The sequence below is a fragment of the Hypanus sabinus genome, chromosome 1 (assembly GCF_030144855.1).
Source record: "Hypanus sabinus isolate sHypSab1 chromosome 1, sHypSab1.hap1, whole genome shotgun sequence".
Taxonomy (NCBI): domain Eukaryota; kingdom Metazoa; phylum Chordata; class Chondrichthyes; order Myliobatiformes; family Dasyatidae; genus Hypanus; species Hypanus sabinus.
Window position 1 is genome coordinate 96165972 of NC_082706.1, and position 24480 is coordinate 96190451.

General features: G+C 40.3%; 1 protein-coding gene across 2 annotated transcripts in view; it reads right to left on the reverse strand.

The window, feature by feature from the left end:
• Positions 1–3455: 3455 nt before the first annotated feature.
• LOC132405790 (potassium voltage-gated channel subfamily G member 2-like) overlaps positions 3456–24480 on the reverse strand; it is a 55504-nt gene continuing 34479 nt past the window's right edge. For both annotated transcript variants that reach the window (XM_059990873.1, XM_059990819.1), the window contains exons 2-3: positions 16282–17098; positions 3456–5707 (exon numbers count right to left, since the gene is read on the reverse strand). In XM_059990873.1, the coding sequence (XP_059846856.1) occupies positions 4919–5707; positions 16282–17016 (1524 nt within the window). In that variant the 5' untranslated portion in view covers positions 17017–17098 and the 3' untranslated portion in view covers positions 3456–4918. The remainder of the gene's footprint in view (positions 5708–16281; positions 17099–24480) is intronic.

The following is a 24480-nucleotide window of genomic DNA, read 5'->3' on the forward strand; positions in this document are numbered from 1 at the left end:
TTTAGTGGTTGCCTGTAGGGAGACAAATCTCAAAGTTGTATATAATATACATACTTCGATAATAAATATACTACGAACTTTAATCCACTCTTTCAATACCCAATCGAGAGCTTCATTTTTTGCTTTATGTGGCGTTCTTCTAGTTTTCCATCAACTTCTGTTTGTTACGTATGTGATGTCACTTCTCAGAACTGTCCGTGATGCACAGAGACCTGCTCATTGCCTGGGAACCTTCCCAGCTTATTGTGAAGTTTTCCATTTGTGACATCGTGTCAAAGCTCAAAAAAATTTTTATATGTCGGTGATATTTGGATTTTGGAATTTTGAATAAGGGGTTTTCAATCTCTGTGAGTTTAAAAAAAAATTTTATATCCACAAAGTCCCACTGAATTTATTCATTAAATTTCTCTGCCATTTATTTATTCCTTAATATGATTTCTCTGCTTCAGTCTGCAAGAGACATGCATCAAATTTTTAGTTGATTTTTTCTTCTTCAACTCTTAGAATATATTTTTATTTTGTTTGTTGCTAGCCTACTTATTTTCCTTTCCTCCATCAGTGTTTCCGTCCAAATTTACTGAATTCTGACATTTATCCCAGTCTCCAAGCTTGCTTTTTTTTGGCAATTTTATAAGCCTTTCCTTGAAATAACTTTTGAACAGCTATGGCAAAAGCACTTTCTGTTTTCTTGATGGAATTTTTTTTTCTTTGTAATTTATTTACTAATTCTTTAAAAGTTAACCATTAGTTGTTTACAGTTGTCTTTTAGATTTTCCCAATATGTCACAAATAGCTCACTACATATGCTTTTTGCAGTTTACTTCATGCAGTTATAAGATCCTGATTTCCGTTTTTAATTTTTATATGAAGTTCTACCATATTACAATATTAGGATCATGACACCTCGAGCTGTTTGACAACTCCTCAGTACTGCCATGAAATATCAGTTAAGGTATTTGTACTCGGGATTTTAGGGCTGGTCTTGCATCTACAAACTTCTGACCCTAATATGCCAACTGAGCCACAATTGACATTTTGTATAACTCTATCAATTCATCGTAGTTGCGAGTTCTATTCATAGGTAAAATTGCAGGGGTGAAGGCATCATGTTAAATCATGGTGCTGTTTAAACTTGACTGAATTTGGTGCCCCTTTTAATAAAGATGTCTCAAGTTCCTTCATTTATTTTCAAAACAGATGTTCAGGATGTTTATTTCACACAACCAAGCATCTCAATTTTGTGTTTTGTCAATTGCACTGGTAAGAAGCTCCAGGTCACATGGAAAATTAAGGGCACTTTAAAAGCCAGAAATGTAATTCATCTCTGTAGTCTTAAACATTGCAGCACTTGTTGGCAAGCCTGTCATCAAAATTTTGGTTTGCACCAAATCCTGTTCACCCATCACCACAGTTACTGACTGACAATAGCTGCTAGTAGTTCCTCCCTCTTTCCCTCTGCAGCTCCGTGTTCCTTCAGATCTGGGCTCCCGTACATCTTAGAGAGCCTGTGTGAACACAGTGGGACAAATCTCTGCCCATTTATAGAAACTGGAAGGTCCATGCTTGACTTGAACCACTGCCTGTGGTCACCCCACACCAGCCTCTCTTTTTAGCTGCATAGCTTCCCATAACCTCAAGGCCTCAGTAGTGTGCACAGTTTCATGTTCCTAATTTTCTATTTTGTGCCATTTGGAAAAATATTTTTTTCTTCTGAGTGTTATATTTTTCATAGGAATACTCTTCAGGAAAAATGTTTATCCTAATGGATGATTAGAATGACCGTTTGCTATTAGGAGACATTTTTAAAAAGTAACTGGTATGTTATTTCCACAATGAGAAACGACCAAAATCAACTATCATCCAAAGCTGCTGCATCCATGAATCCGAAGCCATAACCCTATCCTGAGTCAAGCTAAAGTTTAGGATTTCTCTACCAACAGGATTACAAAATTGTGTTCAATCCACAATTCCTCCAAAAGGAAATGGAGTACAACCAAACCTGAACCTATCAATGCTGAGGTAACTTGGGCTTAAAAGTATCAGTCCGTGGGCAGCCTCTGTGAAGACCACGAGCTAACCAACTCGGCCTAAACCATCAAGAGCAGGAGGTCAAATCATGCCTTAATCCCACAGACACTTTCCAATCCCTAGAGGGCACTTCTACACTTCAAAATATAATTGACATGAACTATGTAATGTGGTCAATAAGCTGGGTCATGTGCTGCCACAATGCACCAATGAACCAAGTTTAGTCTTGACTTCTGTCCGTGCAGAGTTTGCACACAGCTGTGTGGTTTTCTTCCAGGTCCTCTGGTTTCCCTCCACATCCCAAAGATATGCAGGTTGATAGGCTGATTGGCCACTATAAGTTGCCCCTAATGTGTAGATTCTAAGCAGAGAATGAAATGGTAACCGAGTAGGATTAGGTACAGATTTGTTGAGCAGGACTGGCCGTTTCTGTAATGTCTCTGGATAAAGCAACACAATGTTGGGATTGATACCCTAGGCTGCACCGAAAGTGGTAGAAAAGAAGGTCAAAAATGCTTAACCATTGCTTTAATGCAGCAACAATAGACTACACATACAAAACATTTTGAAATTGAATTGTAAATCTAAGTTAGAAGCCAGTCAAAAGAGTTCTTAGTAACAGAGCAATGCTCTATTATGGAACCAGGCATTTTGCCCCAACTTGTCTATGCCATTGCTGGGGCCTACCATCTAAATTGCCCACATTTGATCCATATCCAGCACCCCTCCTACCTATGAACTGGTCCAAATGCCTTTTCAACGTTATTACTGTACCTTTTTTTAGTTGTGGGCCGAAGGGCCTGTACTGTGCTGTAGGTAGGTTTTCTCCATCAATTACTTTCCCTGGCGGCTCATTCCATGTATGCACTCTCCTCTGTGTGGCAAGCTGCCCCCCGTGTCTCTTTTTAAGTCTTTCTCCTCTCACCTTAAAACTATGCCTTCTGGTTTTTAGTTTCTTTCCACTCTTGAAAAAAGGTAGGTGCATTCACCCTACCTATACCCCCCGCCATGTTTTTATATACCTTGAGTGTCACCCCTCGATCTCCTGTGTGTCAAGGAAATCAAATCCTCGCCTGTCCAACTTCTCCCGGTAGCTTAGACCCTCGAATCTAGCAGCGTCTTCGTAGATCTTTTCTGCACCATTATCAGCTTAATTAGTTTGGCACAACGTGCTGGGACAAGGACCTGTTGCTGTGCTGTAGTTTTTTTTTAAGTTCAAAGTGATCTGATCAAGGTCACATGCATGGGGAGGTGACTAACGATGTTGAGTACATGTGATTTCAGAAAGCATCTGTTTCACTTTCTGCGTAAAGGGCCATAAACAAAAGTAAAAGCAGATGGAGCAAGAGAATGCAAAAGAATAGAAGTTTATTCCATTGTATACAGAATGTGACAAAGTAACATACCGAGGAATCTGTTCTGCTGCGTTCACTCTTAGTGCCAATAATGTACAAGGAAAATTAATTTTATACGCAAGTTGTGTTTAAAATCATTATATTTATAGGTTATAAAAGTGAAACTGCCAGACCATGACTGGACTGTGTCAGACCAGATAGGGATGAATGGTGAATGACTGGAAGTAAGGGTTGACAATAAAGGTACCTATATATTCACATCAGCAGCAGGAAGAATTATCAATGGTAAAATACAGAACTGGAGAAGCAATGCTACAGAGGTACAGGCAGGCAACAATCTGGAGTTCTGTTTAATTTTCCTTTGAACAGCATTACACAATCTTCGCATGTATTCCCTTGGGATATGCATGTTGGGTGGTGATGGAGTCATGATGTTTGAAATGATAATGCCATCCAAGATAGAAAAATCTATTTTGACTAATGGGGGATTCTGGAATTTAGCATTAGACCCTGCCATGTAGGAGTGAAATCAGGAAGCTGTTTTGGTTAGATTTGTGAACATCCCGTGCTCGTCTTTAGATTTATTTTTATGTTGCAACCTTAAACACAGTTAACTAAATGGAATCACAGCAATAACCCAGTCAAACAATGCAACCACTCAAAGGACGAATCTCGTCTTCTGTGTAAATGGCAAAAGGTCAATATTCCTGATTCCTTATACTCTGGTCACTAATCATCCAAATTATCAATGAATTCACCACATTGACAGCACTGTTCCTAAATCTGGCAAATGCATTGTCAGTTTGCTTGGATATGCTAATTCATTGCATCATCTGGAGCCTGACTGCAGTCTTTCATTTAACATTGCAAAATATTTTCTCACTGCATAAAACTTGGTTTAAATTGAATTTTGCACAATTTTAAGAGAATGAATTACCCAGGTTTTGAATTAGCAGACTTAAATAAATGTTGAAACTTTGTAAATATTTTTATCTCGAATCCCCAATGTGGTGAGTCTTTAGTAAACTACATCAGATAGAGGACAGAGGTTGATGCAATAAGTAAGAAAATTTTAATATTGTGAATTCAAATTCATTTCTTCATCAAACAAAATGTTACGACGTCAGGTGGTATATGTACTGGTTAACTAAATCAGTTAAAGAATGCACTAAATCAAATGAAGGAGAAGTAGAATCGGACCATGCACCGTGCCAGCACTATCACAGTCTAGGCGAGAATTTTTAACTGCTAAGCACTTGCGCATAATTTGATTTTCCACCTGACACTGTACAAAACTAAGATGCCAAATGTTTTTCTCACTATATATGCAGTATGCAGTGTGATAGGCTACAGAAGGTTTGCCGTCTGGCTTTTCCATGTGTTTTTCAAAGTTGGGCATCAGCTCCAACCATGTTAACAAGTCAATCCCAAATACAGAGATGAGAAGATAAACACTTGGTTTCCACAACCTTGTGCGAAGATGCTGGTCATTTCCAGTCTGGACAGAGATGAAGGTCTTTGATTTGATGCTCTTCTCAGTGTGCTGGCCCCTGTGTACTTAACTCTCTTGTTTTATCAAAGTTCATTGGGAAGGAGATGTCTGTTTCCTGAGAGCTGTCACTGTTCGGGGACTTCATGTCTCCCTTGAGCTGGGCCTTGCTGTTTGAAATGCGTTGTTGCTGATCTTTCAGCTCCACGTAGGAACGGGAGAAGGTGTGAAAGATCGAGGTCACTGGGAATGCCATGAGGAGAATGCCACTCAGGATACTGCTCAAAGCCACTACTTGACCAGGGATGCTACGGGGGACCATATCTCCGTAACCTACAGTGGTCATTGAGATCACTGCCCACCAGTAGCTGCTGGGAATGCTGGCAAATTCATGTTTGGCACCCAGCTCCCTCTCGGCCAAGAACACCAGGGGTGAGTACAGTGCCATAGCCACACAGAGGAAGAGTACAAGCAGCCCGAATTCCCGAGTGCACCGTTGAATTGTGAGTCCTAGTGTCTGTAACCCCAGAGAATGGCGCACCAACCTCATCACGTACAAAATCCTCAAGGCACGCAGAACCCGGAGGACCAGGCCTATTTTCTCCAAATCCAGGTTTCCAGAGCTGCTTGGCTTCTCCTCAACCGAAAAGGCATCAATAATCAGGCTGATATAATAAGGCAAAATGGCCATTATGTCGATGATATTCAGAGGTGTTCTCAGAAATGTACACTTGCTCTGCGCTTGGATGAACCGCAGCAGGAACTCGAATGAAAACCAGGCCACGCAGACGGTCTCCAGTACAAACATGTTGTAACACTTCTGGGAGCATTCACCCTAGGGGAAGAGAAAGAGGAAAATCGTCTTAACATGATGAAGATTTGAACATTCTATCACATCCAGCGACTTAATGGATGAATTAACCTTATTAAAGGGAATACTGAGCCAACCAGATGAAGTCATTCAGCACTAACAGCCACTTTGGCCCACCCTGTCTCTGCTGACCGTTAAGTACCCATCTGTCTTAATCTAACTGACCAACACTTAGTCAGTTGCATTCTACGCCTTGGTGATTCAAATGCTCACCCAGATGCTTGTGAGAGAGAGTACCTGCCTCCAACATCCCTTTAGGCAGCAAGTTCCAGATGTTAACCATCCTCGAGATGAACATTTTTCTCTTTTTAACTACCTGACTCCTCACCTTAACCTGTGTACCCCCTCTGGTTACAAATGCCTCCTTTATTCAAAAAAAGAGTTCTCACTATTAACTGGGTGGGAATCGTGTATTTTGATTCCTGATCAGTATCCTAATCAATCACATTAGGGATCAGAAAGGGTCCTTATGACAAAATCCAACTAAACAGTGCTAGGAAGTGTCGTTTGTTTAGGACAGGGACATACCCAACTGTGATGGCCTTAACAACAGAATAGAATTTACCTGATTTCATTGTCTGGTATGGGTTTATATTGACATACATACCAAGATTCATTGTAAATTCTTAAGTTTTGCAAGCCATCCGTTCAGATCAATTCATTAATGATACAAAGGAAAACCAATAATAGGATGCAGAATATTGTCAGTTACAGAAAAAGTGCAGACAGACAATAAGGTGTAAGGAGAAGATAAGGTAGATTCTACGTCACAAGTTCATCTTCAATGTACAGAAGGTCTATTCAGGAATCTCTCTCACAGGAGTACAGAAGAGGAAGATGATACTTGAAACACACATGCTCGTTATATATAATCATATAACAATTACAGCATGGAAACAGGCCATTTCGGCCCTTCTAGTCTGTACCGAACGCTTACTCTCACCTAGTCCCACCAACCTGCACTCAGCCCATAACCCTCCATTCCTTTCCTGTCCAGATACCTATCCAATTTTTTATTTTAAATGACAATATTGAACCTGCCTCTACCACTTCTACCGGAAGCTCGTTCCACACAGCTACCACGCTGAGGAAAGAAGTTCCCCCTCGTGTTACCCCTAAACTTTTGCCCCTTAACTCTCAACTCATGTCTTCTTGTTTGAACCTCCCCTACTCTCAATGGGAAAAGCCTATCCACGTCAATTCTATCTACCCCCCTCATAATTTTAAATACCTCTATCAAGTCCCCTCTCAACCTTCTACGCTCCAAAGAATAAAGACCTAACTTGTTCAACCTTTCTCTGTAACTTAGGTGCTGAAACCTAGGTAACAATCTAGTAAATCTCCTCTGTACTCTCTCTGTTTTGTTGACATCTTTCCTATAATTTGGTGTACAGTTCTGGTCACAATACTCCAAATTTGACCTCACCAATGCCTTGTACAATTTTAACGTTACATCCCAACTCCTATACTCAATGCTCTGATTTATAAAGGCCAGCATACCAAAAGCTTTCTTCACCACCCTACCCACATGGGATTCCACCTTCAGGGAACTATGCACCATTATTCCTAGGTCACTCTGTTCTACTGCATTCCTCAATGCCCTACCATTTACCATGTATGTCCTATTTTGATTAGTCCTACCAATGTTATGGGATTTGACAGGGTACATCCTGAGAGAATGTCTTCTCTAGTGGTAGAACAATGAAGTGTAGTCTTGGGGATAGGCAGTCACAGATTGAGAGAATTTCATCCCGGATGGCGAACCTTCAGAATTCTCTCAAGAGGCAGTAATGAACTTTTAGACTTTAGGAAAATTAAGGGATTATGGAGATTGGGTGAGAAATTGGAACTAGAGACTAATGATCATATTGTACACTGTAGATTCCACAATCTGCAGCTCTTTGCCCCAACCTATCAGCTCCCAGCCTTTATCATTGCTACCACCCTTCCCGTCCCCACAATGCCTCTTCACCCAGATCTGCCTGTGGCTTGCTCCGCCTCTCCTACTTGCGTCTATATTTTGCCTATCTCCCCTCTACTCCTTCAGTCCTTCAGTCCTGACCAAACTACCAACTACCGACTACCGACTGTCCATTTCCCAAAATTGATGCTGCCTGACCCTCCGAGTTCCTCTTCTTATTAACTCCGGTCCCTATTTTATTTATTCTCTATTCATTTGCATGAAGTGTGTGTACTCATAAAACCAGCATTTAATCTCTATTCCTAATAATACTTCAACTGAATGACTTGCTGACCCATTTCACAGGGCAAGAGTTGATGGGTTTTAATTGGTCTGGAGTATGCATGTTTAGCAGATTTCCCTTAAAGAACAGAAGATGCACTTTACTATATATCAGTCACTTCATTACCGATCCTAGCTCCAGATTTAGCTGAATTTAGGGGAGGATTTGAATGTCATTGTCTGAAATACATTAGTCTACGTTGGCACAGTTGTAGAGCCAATGCCTCTTGGCTCCAGTGACCCAGGTTCATACTCACCACCAATCCTGTGGGTGTGGAATTTTTGTTCTATGTGACCACCAAGTGCTCTGGTTTCCTCCTACATCCTAGAATGGTGTGGGTTGGTCATTTAATGAGAAGTCACTTGATAGAATTGTACAAGATGATAAGAGACATAGATCAAGAGTATGGCCAGAGACATTTTCCCCTGGGTGGAAATGATTTAATTTGATTGGAGGTAAGTGTAGAGGGGATGTCAGGGTTAAAATACTTAGAGTGGTAAGCAGATGGAACACCCTACCAGGAGTGATGGTAGAAGCAGATACATTAGGGACATCTCAGAAACTTACATAGGCACATGGATGGTAGAAAATGGAGGACTTTATATGAGGGAAAGATTAGATTGATCTTAGAATTGGTTAAAAGATCAGTACAACATTATGCACTGAAGGGCCTGTGCTGTAATGTTTTAAGTTAATTATCCACTGTAAGTTACCTCTTGGTAGAATCTCAAGGAAGTTGATGGATGTATGAAGTCGATGAATGGATTTGGGTGAGGGGGGATGCTTGAGGGTCAAAGGGCCTGTAGGACACTTAACCCCACCCCATGATCATTGCATATCTCTTGTGCAAAATTCAAGAGCAACTACATCCTATGGAAATAAGCTCATCAATCTGCAGCCCCTTAAGGAAAGTAGACAAAAGGAGAAAATACTGTTCTAGCGTCAGGTCCATTATTTACACAAGGGAAATCTCTTCCTTTCAGCATCTTAAACTGGGAGCTTCTGCTTCGAAAGCAGCTCAGAGACACTGAAAACACTATGACCAACGAGGCACAACTACTGAAGAGTACTGACAATGTACCATGTATATTTCCATTGATTCTTTTCACAACAGTTTTGAATACAATTGACACTGCCCGGACTCCTTTGCAGCAATAAACCAGCAAGTTTTTTAAATTTTTAAAAAATAACCATTAACTTGTGCAGCTGAACATATTATGTTAGTTCTCTAGATAAAACATCTTTTTGCAGAGTTTGTTTGCAGAGTTGTTGGAAATTTTTACTCAAAGTTCATAATAACATTGTCTATCCAGAGGACTAGAAAACAGCTTGTGATTCCACTCTTGCATCCAACAGTCTGACTGGAAGTGGTTTAAAAACTGAAAATGGAAGTCTAGGCAATAAATCCAAATAAATAATGGATTAACAAATGCAATTTATATTGAACAAATTAAAAAGAAAATAGTCCATGTCCCTCTTTTCCTTATCTCTGTTGCTCTGGTGTTGACTTGTGCCCAGATTTTTCACCAGTGTTGGCTGACAACATGGATAAAATTGGCTGAATTGCTTCTTCTCTGCTAAACTCCCTCATCGTTGAATTAAATCCTGGACAGAGTGCCAGTGGAATTAACAGGACGGGGGATCATCTCATTGAATACAAGGAGATCTGTGCAATGTAAATTTCCCTCTTTCTCCCCTTTCCACGACATTTTTGTTTCAACTCACCACTTTTCTCCTTTTCCCTCACTGCCTCCCGTAAGCTTTATGGATTAAACACACACTAGCATTTGCACATTGAGCTCCTCTGTAATTCAATGAAAAACAATTTCTGAAGCTGTTTAATGCAGTATTATGACATTAATACTATGACAGGTTCAAAAAGATATTTCTATCTTTCAACTTAATTGAAGATTCACCAGCTGCATTATTGCTAAAATGGAATATTACATGATAAAGTATCTGCAGAATTTTTGATCCTTGATGCATTGCAAACAACTACTAACTTTTCTGCAAGCTCACTGCTGGAATTCATGCACTGATGATGCCGAAAAATATCTTAAAATAATGCAAATAAGTATTCATTACAAATGCCACTAACCAGTTGGCAAAATATCACTATAGAGTAATTATGTTCATCCTTGGCAAGATTATACTTTTCTAATCACACAGGAATAAACACAGGATCATAAACAAGGGATGTAGATTCCAGCAGGAAAAAAAAATCTAAGAGCAGAACGTTTTATTGTATTGAACCAGCTTGATAATGGAAATTACACATATGTAAAGACTGTCCTTTACATATTGGGGCAGATCTTCCACTACCTGTTCATCTATCCATCCTGTCTTCCTCTCCTTTCTTATCACCTTTCCCATTTCATCGTATCTTACCTTTCCATATACTTTCTCCTTTTTTCCCTTTGCCCCTCCCCTATCTCCTTCTCCTTTGTAAAGGGGTAAAACTAACACCAGAAAAAGTGTTAATGTTCTACAATGTGCTGGTATATACTAAACTGGTGGATTTTATTATGGTATACAGCCACCTCAGCAATTAATCTGTTGCTGCCTTTGAAAACTGTTTTTACAATTACTAAATGCAGGCAAAATGATCTCTTTTGTAGAAGCTTAGATTCATAGAATTTTAGAGCACAGAAGAATGTCACTTATGCACGTTGTGTTTGTGTTGCCTCCTTGAAAGTGCTAACCAATTAGTGCCTCCCTGAGTCCAGAAATTTTCTCCCCCTTCATCAAATTTCCTTCAAAGTTGCTATTGAATATCCGCCGCTTCCAACTTTCAGACAGCCCCTCCCGTAGGAAGAAATCTCACCTCACCTCCTTAAAGTATAAACCAGGGAAGGTTTTTTTTTGTGAGCTCTTGCATTCTTCTTGTGTCTTGTTTACAGGTTTAAAAATAACATTCAAATGATCAGTATTCTGAAAAAGATACTTACATGTTAAAGCTCACTATCTGCAGATGAATAATTGCAGAAGAGCTTTAGATAATTAGCAAACTTGTTAATTGTATTATTTATGGCATAGTTCATTTTTAATAGATACCTTTTTGGTAAAGATATGATAAACATAATTAGACCTGTTCTTTCTGGTAATGAGATCAGCCGGCCAATTACATTACAGGCTTCATTGGAAGATAAAGCTATAATTCCAGCTAAAAAAAGAGGCTGGTTTCTATTCTGCAGATCATTTGCTTTAAGTACATAAATGTTTCATTCTTGATGGCTTTCCCCAAGAGATGATCATTGTCTGTTTAGTAACAGTCACAGTTCAAGGATCCATGGGTATTTAGTAATGCACGATGAACAGCTTTCTTTCCAAAAACAGTTATTGCACAATGCTTATGAGAATGGTTCTCTTAAGACAACTGCACAATGTAATTCAGTTTGAAGCTAAGTGTTTTCCATGGAATAAGGGCAAACTAAATAAATTTCTGATGTTCCTTTAAGATATATGGCAAGTCAGACAATAGACCAGATTGTGGTCATCCTTGTTGGCAGAGAATTACTAGACAGACATCACTGTTTCACTGTCTAGCTCATTCACAAATTCCTCATCCAGGCATTGAGATGTGTATTTGGAGACAAGTGGGAGGTTGAACAGTCAGCCCAGTAGTGGAGCGCACACACACAGCTGAGGTGGTCACTGATCCCAAAAATGTCCATAGATCCAGGTGAATAAATTAATGTTTAAAAAAAAATTTTTAATCATTAATCTTTTAATTATTTAAGTTTTTGCCCTGTTTTTGATGTATCAGAAACATTTTTAAATTATTCAAATGTCTTTGGAAATAATTCTAAGGAAATGGGCACAGAATTCACTAAATTACTGCTTGGCGCCCTTCACATCTCACAGGAGGGACTCAATAGCTTAGTTGGACTGGTCCTTTCTATTCATTTCACATTAGTACATGTGGGTTCAATAGGGGGTGAGCTTGCGGATTGGACCAGATCCATGAGCAATAATCAGAAAAGGGCTGGTTAACTGGAATGCTGATATTCCCATGGGATACAGCACATGCAACAGACCTTACTGACTACCTCCTATCAACAAGACCATCTCTTTCTACCTCTACTATTTCATTAAAGGTTCTGACCTGAAATGTCAATTCTTCCTCTCTGCAGCTGCTGCCCAACCTGTTGAGTATTTCCATCTTTATTTCAGGCTTCATATCCATAATAATACTATTAACCAGACATCCTATTGCCTTGACTTATCTACTGCTGAAACCATCAGTCTTTGCTACTTTTTGACCCATCCTGTGCAACATTCAGCTGCCTATGCTCCTTTCATTCCCTGTCCAGTTCAGCTCATCTCTTAAACTTGGCTCCCAAATCCCAACTTTCATCAAATTTTGTTCAACCATCAACCTTGTTGCAATACTTCATCATTTGTTTTAATTTCATGTTAGGTCTGTGACCTTCAACACTCCTGTACAGTACTCCAATCCTGGTCTGTGGCCTTCAATGCTCCAGTACTCCAATCCTGGCCTCTGTTAGTTTCCCCAATCTAATCACTACTCTATTCACTATACAATGATCACTTTGCACTACAATGGATTTTTTTCCATTCAGAGTCCTGATGAAGGGTCTCGGCCCTAAACGCCAACCGTTTCCTCCCATCCATAGATGCCTCCTGACCCTCTGAGCTCCTCCAGCACATTGTGTGTATTGCCCTAGATTTCCAGCATCTGCAGAACTTGGGTCTATGGATTTTTTTTTTGTTCCAACTGTGTTCGTTCTCATAACGATTCTTTATCATTTATGCTTCTCTTGTGAATACGCTCATCAGATGCTTGCGATGCAGCTGCAATTAAGTTTTACATTTCACCTATGAGTACATGTGCCATGTATATGACAGTAAACTCAACTTTGCAGCACTCATGGTATGCCATCAGCAAAGTCCAAGACTTTGGAAATCCCTCTGTCTTCACCTCTCTTCAACACAACACCCAGTTGCTTTTACGTTGAATGGTAGAAATTTCAAATAGAATAAATTTTGTTAATACTATTTATTCTCACTCTGTACCCCACCTCTCCAATCCCTCTCTACCCCACCCCATCCCTCTCCCCCTCTCCAGTTGCTGCCTGCCCTACTGAATGTTCTAATGTTCTTTGCTTTAATTCTTCTTCATTCAAGGTTTTGGTCATGACAGAGAGGTTGGGGCCTTGAGGGCCTGATGATCGTTGCTGTTTCTCCATAGGGCAGAGCTGTTGTTATTTTTTGTGTGAGAGAGAGGGGGGTTTGGGGGCTGTCATTTTCAGGGTGGGTGATTTGTTTTTGTTTGAAGGAGGGGGTTGGGAATTAGTGTTTCTTTTTCATTGGAGGGGTGGTGTTGAAGATTTTCCTCTCAATGACTTCTATGATTTTTGCTGTATTTCACGGCTGTCCGGAGAAGGCGAATCTCAGAGTTGTATTTTGCATACATAATTTGATATTAAAATGAACCCTTGAACCTTTTAAACCTTTCCTGTGTTTCCGCATCAAATATTCTACTGTGACACATCTTGGAATAACCATCACATCACGTGACCCACCACACACAATGTTTCGAGCAGTATTAATGCAATTTGTCGCGACGTAGTCACCACAGTGTCTTTGTTGCCTAGTATAGTTTTTTTTTACAAGATTGTATTGCTGGAGCATAGATTAAGCAATTGTTTGGAGTTAATTGGACCCAGAGGAGATATCTTCAGTACCATTTATTGAGGCAGGCTGATGGTTGTGACTGCAGATATATTTTTCTCTATGTCTGTGGCTAACGTTTCTCTAAGCAGTTCAGCTAATAATCTGCCTTCACATTTTGCCTTTCAGTCAGGCAGCAATGGTGTAGAACTTTCATTAAATCAGAAGACACGGTGATTGCAGGATGTAAATATCTCCACAATTGATTTCATGGCTGCAGTAGGTTTAATAGATGTAATCCAAGAAAGAGATTGATACTAATAAGATTAACCAAATTATGATTTATTTTCTGAAGCAGATTTGTTTACTTTGAGAATAAAACAATTTGGGGTGAAAATTCTCCAATAGTTTACCTGCTCAACTAATCTCCTCTTCAATAAGGCCGGAGCTTGCTTACATCGTACACTGGGATGGAGAATACACCTACCAATAATCTCAAACTGCTAAAAGCAGGGCCAAAGTATCTGTGCCTGAACGTGGTATCTGACAAACTCAGGGGTGGTCTACTGCTGCTGACCACCGCAAACAAAGAAACTGTTGATTGGATTTGTAGATGTGTTTACTAAATAGCGAGGGAAAAGTAGGCTCTGTGTTTTATTATGTTTATTAGACAGCATGATGACCAACTTAGAACCTACCATACAGTATAAAAACAGACAATTCGGCCCAACAACTTTCATTCTGACCATCAAGCGACTTTTAATATAATCCCATTTTATTATCTTATAATTCTGTGAACTCCGCCACTACATTTGCCTATCAGAAGATACCCCTGTCTTAAGGTTGAAGTGGATTGCAATAAACCATATCTCAGGCAAATCTACCATATAGAATATAATCAACAAAAGATCTGTGATTACTTCTCCTGCACTAACCTTCAATGTAATAATGACTCTAGATCTGAAGTTCCCAACCTGGGCTGCCCTTGCTTAATGGTATCGATCCATGGCATAAAAAAGGTTGGGGACTCCTGCATTAGAAGCTTATTTTAAATGTGAACATATTAATTTAAATCCTTTGTGATTAATTCCAGATCCACAAATTTGACCAAAGACACGAGACAGAAGATACTGGAGTTTCGTGCAACACAAGATGCTGGAGGAACTTTATGGGTTGGGCAGCATCCGAGGGAGGAATTGGACAGTTGATGTTCCAGTTCACGATCCTGCATCGGATTTCATCATCCCCTTCGACTTTCCGTCTCGGATACAGAGTAGTTTGTCCTCAGCAGAGGCCACAACTTTGTTATCCTGCAGCTGCACCTCAATAAGTTCTGGGCCCACCATGGTGTTCTGTTTTTCCGTCACGTGTGCTTCTTCACATTTCTTTGGTAAGGAATCCTTACCCCGTCTATGGTGCTTTCTCCCATCTCCAACCACCTTTTTCCTCTAGGCCACCCACCTCTGGCCCTATATCCTCTCTTTACCTTTTCATTTCCAATGGCTGGCATGAAGTCCAAATGAAGAGCCTATACCCAAAACATCAACTATCCCTTTCCCTCCACAGATGCTGCCTGACCTGCTGAATTCCCCCAGTATTTTGTCTGTTGCTTCAGATGAATTGAGCACAGGCTGCCTTAAATTAAGTCATTTGTTCTCCCCACTGTGGGTTGGCGTCCATTGGTTGGTACCTGTGGGACCGACTCTTTGTATATGTGCCACAAGTGTAACAAGAAGGTGGTGATGCTATTGTATGAGCTGCAGAGGAAGTGAGAGGGTACCTGGCTAGGAAAGGAGTAGAGAGATTCAGGCCTAATGCAGGTAAGAGTGATTAGCATTGGTAGGCATAATGGTTGACACAGACAAAGTGGGCAGAAGGGCCTGTTTTTGTGCTGTATAACCCTATGTGCAAGGTCAAAATAATAAATACATCAGGCGCTGTGGTTAGCAATGTGCCTCAAAGCTCCACCAAGTCAGGTTCAATTCTGACTTCTGATTCTGCAACCAAAAAATATTGTAAACATTCAGCAGGCTAGACAGCATTTGAAGGAAATCATTTCAGGTCAAATATCAGGAAAGGAACTATCCACTGTCTGACATGCTGAGTATTTACAGCATTTTCTGTTTAATTGGAGGCAACTAGATCTCCCCGAGGAGATAATGGGATCGACGATCAAAGGTTTGATAGGTTTGAAGGAGAATATTAGAGAGAGGGGTTGAGAAGTGCAGAGTGCTGGGAGGTAGCCCAGAAGCAAAGAGAAGGTAGCCTAGAAACTCATTTTTGTGACCTTGGAACAACCTAAAGCACTTTGGACTCCTTTATTTTGAAGAGGATTCATTAGCTATTGAAGAGACAGAGAAAGACCATTCAGAAATCCATGACCAAGCAATTAATGATAGATGAAATATAGCTCTTTCACATATGATTATTTGCTGTACTCAAGGTAACAATGAGGCTCAGCATCCATTTTTTATTTGATAATGTCCTCTTAAAAAGCCTTGGGTAGTTTTTGCTAATAGACTTCTGCTCCAAGAGGACTAGTTTACGGGGCAACATTGTCTGCATGGACATGTTGGGCTATATGACTGTATGCCTCTACAAACAGCTGCAATTTTTGCTGATGCTCAGTGCTCTGATCAAATATTTGGAACAGAGACTTACCCTTTCCTCTTCCTGCCTTAGATCAGGCATGGTGCTGACGCAGAGACTTACAGTAGTGATTGTCACAAATAGAACTGAGAGGCAGGCGAAGATCTTTCCTGGAATTCCTGAATCGGGATTCTCCACCATGTCCCTGAGCTTCTTCATGCAATAACCCAGCCGGGTTGTATCATCAAAGGCACCCTGTGGTTCTTCAGTAAGGAGCACTTCAAAATCCCTCTTGATCTCTTCAAAATCCTCCACCTTCTGGTAGAGTTTACGGCGACAACACCACTCCAGGTTTTCGTCCTCAATGCCCCAGTAAACTAGCTCCTCCTGGAAGGAGAGGGCACACATTTCTCTGAGGAGTCTGAGTTTCCCAGCTGTCAGGAACGTCATGATAGTTCTGAAGGCACAAGGGTTGCGGTCAAAGAAAAATTCATTGTGGTTTACATCGTAATCGTCACAGATATTCATGATTTCCTCATAATTGCTGCAGGCTTTCAGCTTGCCCAGGCGTGTCAGTGGGATCTGGTCCAGTGTAGTCCATGGAATCTGATACTTATTGCCCCCTACATTGACAATAACAAAGGTTCTGTCATTGAGTTGAGCGATGCTATATGCATCCTCATTGGGTTGAAGCAGTTTGGCTTGTTGGTAGTAAATCCCTTTCCTGGTGCAGCTTTCCACCTTCTCCAAGGTGCAGGTGAAGCTGCTGAGCTGTCGTTCAGATTTGCCTTCAGCCAGAAGAGCCATCGCAATGTGATCTACTACAGGGATGGACCAGTCAGTTGACCGTCGTCACGGTAAGAGACCTGATGAAGTAGAACTGCTGCATCTGTAATAAGCAAAACAAAGAAATTAAAACATCGATAATCTGTGTAATAGTAACATAAAATAAAATGCTGAACAGGTCCTTTGGCCCATCTGCATCGAGCTTGATGCAAAAATAAGCTAATTCCCTTCTGCCTGCATACAATCCATATCCGTCCATTCCTTGCATATCCGTATGCCTGTCCAAGAACCTCTTAAATGCCACTACTGTATCTACAACCACTGCTAACCCCAGCAGTCCCTTCCAGGCATCTGTTGTTCTCTCCATAAAAAAAATATTGTCCTGCACATCTCCTTTAAAGTTTCCTCCTCTCTCTCTTTAAATGCAGGTTCTCTAGTGTTTAATATTTCTACCCTGGGAGAAAAATTCTGACTGCCTACCCTATCTTTGCCTCGCATAATTTTATAAATGAAATATAAGACAAAGGAACAGAACTATGCCATTCAGCCCATCGAGTCTGCTCTGCCATTCCATCATGGCTGATCCCGGATCCCACTTAACCCCATACACCTGCCTTCTCGCCATATCCTTTGATACCCTGACTGATCAGGAAACGATCAACTTCCACCTTAAATATATCCGTGGACTTGTCCTCCACCACAGCCCATGGCAGAGCATTCCACAGATTTACTACTCTCTGGCTAAAGAATTCCTCCTTACCTCTGTTCTAAAGGGTTGCCCTTCAATTTTGAGGTTGTGTCTTCTACCAGACATCATAGGAAACATCCTCTCCATTTCCACCCTAGCTAGTCCTTTCAACGTAAGTTTCAATGAGATCTCCCCCACATTCTTCAAATTCCAGTGATTACAGGCCCAAAGCTGCCAAATGCTCCTCATATGTTAACTCCTTCATTCCCAGAATTATCAACATAAACCATCTCTGGACTCTCTCCAATAGCAAAACATCCATTCTGAGATATGGGGCCCAAAACCGTTGACAATATTCCAAGTGCAGCCTGACTGGTGTCTTTTAAAGGCGCAGCATTATCCCCTTGCTTTTATATTCTATTCCCCTTGAAATAAATACTAACATTGTATTTGCCTTCTTTACCAGAGATTCAACTTGTAAACCTTCAGTGAGACTTGCACTAGGACTCCCAAGTCCATCTGCACCTCTGATGTTTCAGCCTTCTCCCCATTTAGTTAACAGTCTGCACTATTGTTCCTTTTACAAAAATGCATTATCATATATTTCCCAACATTGCATTCCATCTGCCACTCTTCTGCCCATTCTTCCAATTTGTCTATGTCCTGCTGCAATCGCATTGCTTTCTCAGCACTACCTACCCCTCCACTTATCTTCACATCATCCGCAAACTTTGCCACAAAGCCGTCAATTCCACTATCTAATTCACTGACAAGCAAAATGAAAAGTAGCGGTCCCCATACTGACCCTGCAGAACACCACTAGTCTCTGGCAGCCAACCAGAAAAGGCCCCTTTATTCCCACTCGCTGCCTCCTGCCTGTCAGCCATTCTGATATCCATGCCAGTATCTATCCTGTAGCATCATAGGATTTGATCTTGTTAAGTAGCCTCATGTGGCACCTTATCAAACGCCTTCTGAAAATCCAAATGACATCCACTGCCTCTCCTTTCTCCACTCTGCTTATTACTTCCTCAAATAATTCTAACAGATTTGTCAAGCAAGATTTCCTATGACAGAAACCATGTTGACTTTGAATTATTTTATCATTAGTTTCCAAGTACCCCAAAACCTCATCCTTAATAACGGACTCCAACACTTTCTCAACCACTGAGGTTAGGCTAATTTCCTTTCTTTTGCTTTCCTCTCTTCTTAAAGAGTGGAGTGACATTTGCAATATTCCAGTCCTCCAGATCCATGCCAGAATCACGTGATTCTTAAAAGATCATGACCAATGCATCCATTATCTCATCAGCAACCTCTCTCAGGACTCTGGGATGTAAGGATTCCTTTAGGTTAAACTCCCTAATAAGATCTGGGTTATTACACAATGCCAGATCTAAGATACCCTTTCCCCAAGTAGGCTCAAGCACAAGCTGCTTTATAAAAAACCATCTCGTAGGCATTCAACAAATTCTCTCTCTTGCAATCCGACACCAACCTGATTTTCCCAATCGCCTTGCATATTGAAATCCCCCATTACAATTGTGTCATTACCCTTATTACATGCCTTTTCCAGGTCCCTTTGCAATCTCAACCCCACATCTTGGCTACTATTTGGAGGCCTATGTATGATTCCCAAAATGGTCTTTATTTCAGCATATTTTAGATGAAACATTCTCAGACATATCTGCTATACTCAAAATGCAACCTGTAACACTAGTAGGGCTGAGCATCATTTTTTTAAAATTTGATAATGTTCTGTAAAGAGCCTTGCATGGTGTGGTAAACTAAGTATACCTGTCTGGCTCCTCCCACAGACCCCGGTATAAAGGCGATTGGGGCACTGCTCCTCCCTCAATCTCCGAGATGTCGTGCTCCCTTTTTGCTGCTAACGAAAGCCTATCATTCACTTCCTGTCTCTGAGAGTTCTTGATGGTGCATCACATGGTTTTTGTGTTTCTATTTTGGTCACACTGGATGAGCAGATTTTCCAGACCTTTGGAAATGGTGCAGAAGAGGTTCACCTCTGTGCTTCCTGAATCAGAGGGCATAAGCTACTTAAAATATTTTCTCTGAAGTGTCAGAGCTAATAAAATGATGAGAGGCCTATATATGGTAGATATTTTTCCAAGGCAGAGTGTCAAATGCTTGAGGAAAGCGAGAGTGAGAGAGAAAATTAAAGATGTGTGGGGTGAGTACTTGGAACAGATTGCCAGGGATAGTGGTAGAAGTAGATATGATAGTAGCATTTAAGAGGCTTTCAGAGAGAAAAATGAATACGCAGAGATCAGAGGGATATTAATCATGTACAGGCAGAAGAGATTTAGTTTAACTAGGCAAAGTGTTTGATGCAGACATCATGGGCAGAAGTTGTTCATGGGCTGTACTATTCTGTTCGATTGGATGTTGCTTCCAATAATACCAAAGCACATTTATAATTCACTTTTGTTTTACACATTACACAATATTGTCACATTTTTAGTGAAAAAGCGAGTTGGTAATATATATGAGCACTTGGGCCAGGCTCAAGCAAGCAACCAGCCCACTGCACCTCTTATAGGGATTCAAACTGATGTCAGAGGGCTTGTTAGTTCTGAATGGGACACTGCTGGTCACACTTGCTAAACTCCTTTCTCCCTTGAACACAGTCACCTGGATGCTTCCCCTTCTTGACCTTAACATGAAAACTTCCAAAGGAGGTGAATACTTTTTATAGGCATGGTAGTATTAATGACCTGCACATGAGATAGAGGGAGATAGATATAGAGATAGGTAGAGAGAGATCAAGAGGGTGTTTGCTGGGTGTTTAGAAAGTGATGTCAGGATGTCAGAGGCAAATACATACATATTTAAGAGGCTCACGTGAATGTGCAAAAATGGAGGAATAAGGGATTTAGTTAGGATAATTAATTAATAACAGCATGGTCTGTCTTGGAACATTCCTGCTATGTTAAGGATTTTTGTTAACTCCAACAGAGCCACTACAGATTATTCTGGTTTTGCTGTTAACGATTTATCTGCTTCAAACCTTCTTTGCATAAGTACGCAAAATGAGGGAACCGTAAGGTCAAAATAGTTTAACATTAAAGAAGAAATCGTGGCATTTACAAAATCAAAAATAAATTTGGCATAAAATCCTGCTTTATTTCTCTTTGTTGGAAATTTTAGTTAAAAGTGTAAATAATTAAGTCAACATGTTGTTTGTGGTCAGCCAGAAAACAGACTAATTATTTAACAAAGATTTTGCACTTACTACCTCTTAAAGTTAAGTTGCAGAATTAGTTCTTTTGGCAGATGGTAAATTCAAGCAATGTTCTTAAACAAAAACAGAACATTCAGCATGCCAGTCAGCAAATTTCTGTCAAGTGGATACCTATTCTGGCTAGTTACTGGCTCTTTTAAAAAAAGTCATTAAGCTAGTTTCTACGTATATTGAATACATTTCTCTGACATTAAGTGTACCTATTAACCTATTGTTACAGTTTTTATATGATCAATTGTTTACAATCCATTACGAATCACCCAATGATTTACAAACAAGCATATAAGCTAATTATGCACAAGTTAATTATACTTCTCTCAGGAGCTCAGGCTGATAAATTAACATGAATATACATTTCAAAACAAAGTATAAAGGGAGATTTTTTTTAAATGTTAAAAATATTGACAAAGATGTCATCACAATGTAATTAATTAAACTAGTGGCTATAAATGAAAAAAGGTGAGAGAATTTTCAGTAATCGTGTAATTTAGGAATGTGCTCTTTAACATCATTAATGTGTTCTCAAATTGCTTCATGAATTTAAGTCATCAAGTAGAGGACTGAATTTAGTTATTAGCACATCACAGCAGGAAAGAAATGATTCGGTCCTGTTAATCACATCTGGAAGTGCAAGTAGATTTAGATTTAAATACTGTAGATATAAATGCAAAGACTGAGATATTGCAAATTATGGGTACAAATTTTTAACTAGCCTGCACTTACTGTACTTCGGAGAACTCATCTTGGAAGCTGTTGTAGTTTATGGTTGTGTGCTGACATGAGGTATGGGTTAATTTTAAGTAGACTCTAAGGTCTGCTGGGGTATACTTTTCCAAGCAGACTGAATAGATCTTACAAGTTCTGTCCTGCTGTCAATGATAACTTGCAACTCATTGCATTTTAGGTGTAAAGAAATGTCCCAAAACATATAAGAGTACATTGGATTGAGGAGTAGGGCAAAGGACAACAGAGCAGGAGAGAGAAGGGAAACAGAGGGAGGAAACAGTCACTAATGGAGGAGAGAATAAAATTATGAAATGATAAATTGATGAATTAAAGTCAATCATTGGTATCAGTTGACTAGAGTAGATATTGACACAAATAAGCTGGTTTTCAATTCATTGAGCTAATGAAGTCCAAAAGTGTCCAATGACCTGTCCTTAGATTAACCAAGTTGAAAACCATTGCTGCAGTTGTAAAAGAGCTGGCTGAATGAATCTGCCACCTCTTGTCTGAGAAATACTGCATGCACACAGCATTGCTGTTGCTGACTTGTAACACAATGATATATGCTGCAATGAGAAGCAGGTCAGGCAGCATGAGCGAGGAAAGAGTAATAAGAACTGGGAGAAGTTAAAGACCAAACATGCCTCAAGATGCTGATGAAAGCAGCAGGAAGAGAACAAAGAAAGGTGTACAGTGCTGTGGGGTGATCAGGAACAATCTGAAGAACAGACGTAGAGGAATTGCAAATCAGAACCAAGTTGCTGAAACCCTTGCTGAATCCAAAGGGCATGGTGAAATAGCTTTTTCTGGAGTTTATGTTGGGATGCACAGATTGTATACTCAGGGCCAACAGAGGTTAGTGTGGGACTGTGAAGGTGTGTTAAGAGTAACAGGGAAAGCACAGGGTCATGCCAGTATACAGTGTAGAGGTGTTCAAGCAAACTGGCCAACCAATCTGTAAATGGCCTCCTGAACATAAGGGGGGGGGGGGGCTGCAATGTCAGAAGAGAATTTTACAAACTGAACATAGCATGGAAAAAGATTCCTTTTTCTTCTGGAAGGAAGCTTTTGGACTTGCAATGTGGGAAGGGAGAAATTAAAATGGCTGGTGGTCATGGCACTTGCAGAGAAGCAGGAGGGTATGTTCTAAAATCAGATTTATTGCCACTAACTTGTATGATATGAAATATGTTGTTTCATGGCAGCAGAACAGTGCAAAGAAATAAAGATTATAATTACAAAAATAAATGGGTCTATGAAATCAAACACTAACTCACTGCTCTCCATCTACACTGCTTTAGCTATATACTGTGGATTCCAGTTCATTGGGACATCGGTTAATTAAGGTAGTCACTTATTTCGGACAACTCTTAAAGAACAGAAACAATAGAGAACATAGCCAGATTTCCTTTGTTTATTCAGGACACCGTGCCACTTAATTGAGACAGAAGACTCTTGCCAAATGGTTTCTAACTGGCCTCAGTTGTGTCCACTTGTGTAACTATGCTTAGAGTGAACAATTTTTGAAGTAGCATCAGATGTGTGTCCTTGTGTCTAAAAGCAGTGATTCTTATCACTGATAAGTGCCGAGAAATTAGCAAAACAATTCAGAGCTGTTTTGTTCTCTCTGGTTTCAAGCATTCAGGCTAGGAGATGTGAGAAACTTGCCAGGAGTAGAAATGAAATGATTTCTCTATTTTAGCAAGTTAGGAGCTGTGAGGAATTTAAAGGTACTGTATCAGCAATCATCCTGAACGTTACAATTAAAATCAAGATTTGGAGGATGTAACAGTTTGTAACTAGCATCATTCTCATGCACTTGTGTGGCCATTTGACATTACACTGTGCTTAGAGCGAACAGTTATTTAAATAGTGTCAGTTGTGTATGTGTTATTCATTTGAGCCAATGGCTGCCTAATTAAAAAGCAGTGTTTTTTCACTCTATTTCAGGAATGCATTGAAGCACCTTGTAGCAGACTGAGCTCAACCACTGACAGAAGAGAAATCACTGGGGCAGACTTCAAGCCAGATTAAAGCATAATATTGGCTAATGTCCAGTCACTTAAGATAGAGGATCTATGGATAAGATTGCTGTGTCAGAGGGAAATGTGGGATTCCTGTGTTCTCTGTTTCACTCCACATATCCCAACATGGACATCCAGTCCAAAGGATTCTCAATCCACCAGATGGGCCAATTCAAAGATGGTGGGGGACTGTGTTTCATGATAAACTCTTTGTGGTGCATGGATGCAGTATTCTTGTCACATTCTTATTATTCTGACCTGGAACATATAATGATTAAATACTGACTGTTCTACTTACCATGAGAGTTCTCCACCAAGATCCTAACCGCAGGTTAGATACTACAAAAGGCAGATATTAAACAAGCACCTGATCTACTAAGTGTCTGTGGTGAACTATGTGCCTGTCTGGACACGCCCCCTTCTGACTGCTCCTGTGGCTCCTGCCACAGGCCCCTGTATAAAGGCGATCGAGGTCTGATCCTCTGCCTCATTCTCCAGGATGTAATATGATGGTCACTCACTGCTGGTTCCTTCTTCAGTCAATAAAAGCTGATATTGTTACGTCTCAGAGTGAGTTATTGATGGTGCATCAATTTTATTGACTGAAAGTTTTAAAACATGGAAACCGTTTTACGTCTGGAAAGGTTGGATTTGGACCCTCAAGACCCTGAAGCAGCTCTTGCTTTTGAACACTGGCTTGCATGCTTCCAATCATACTTGGAGGAGCTTCGTGCGACTGACCCTGCCATTATGCACAGAATTCTCCTCTCGAGGGTCACCCCAAA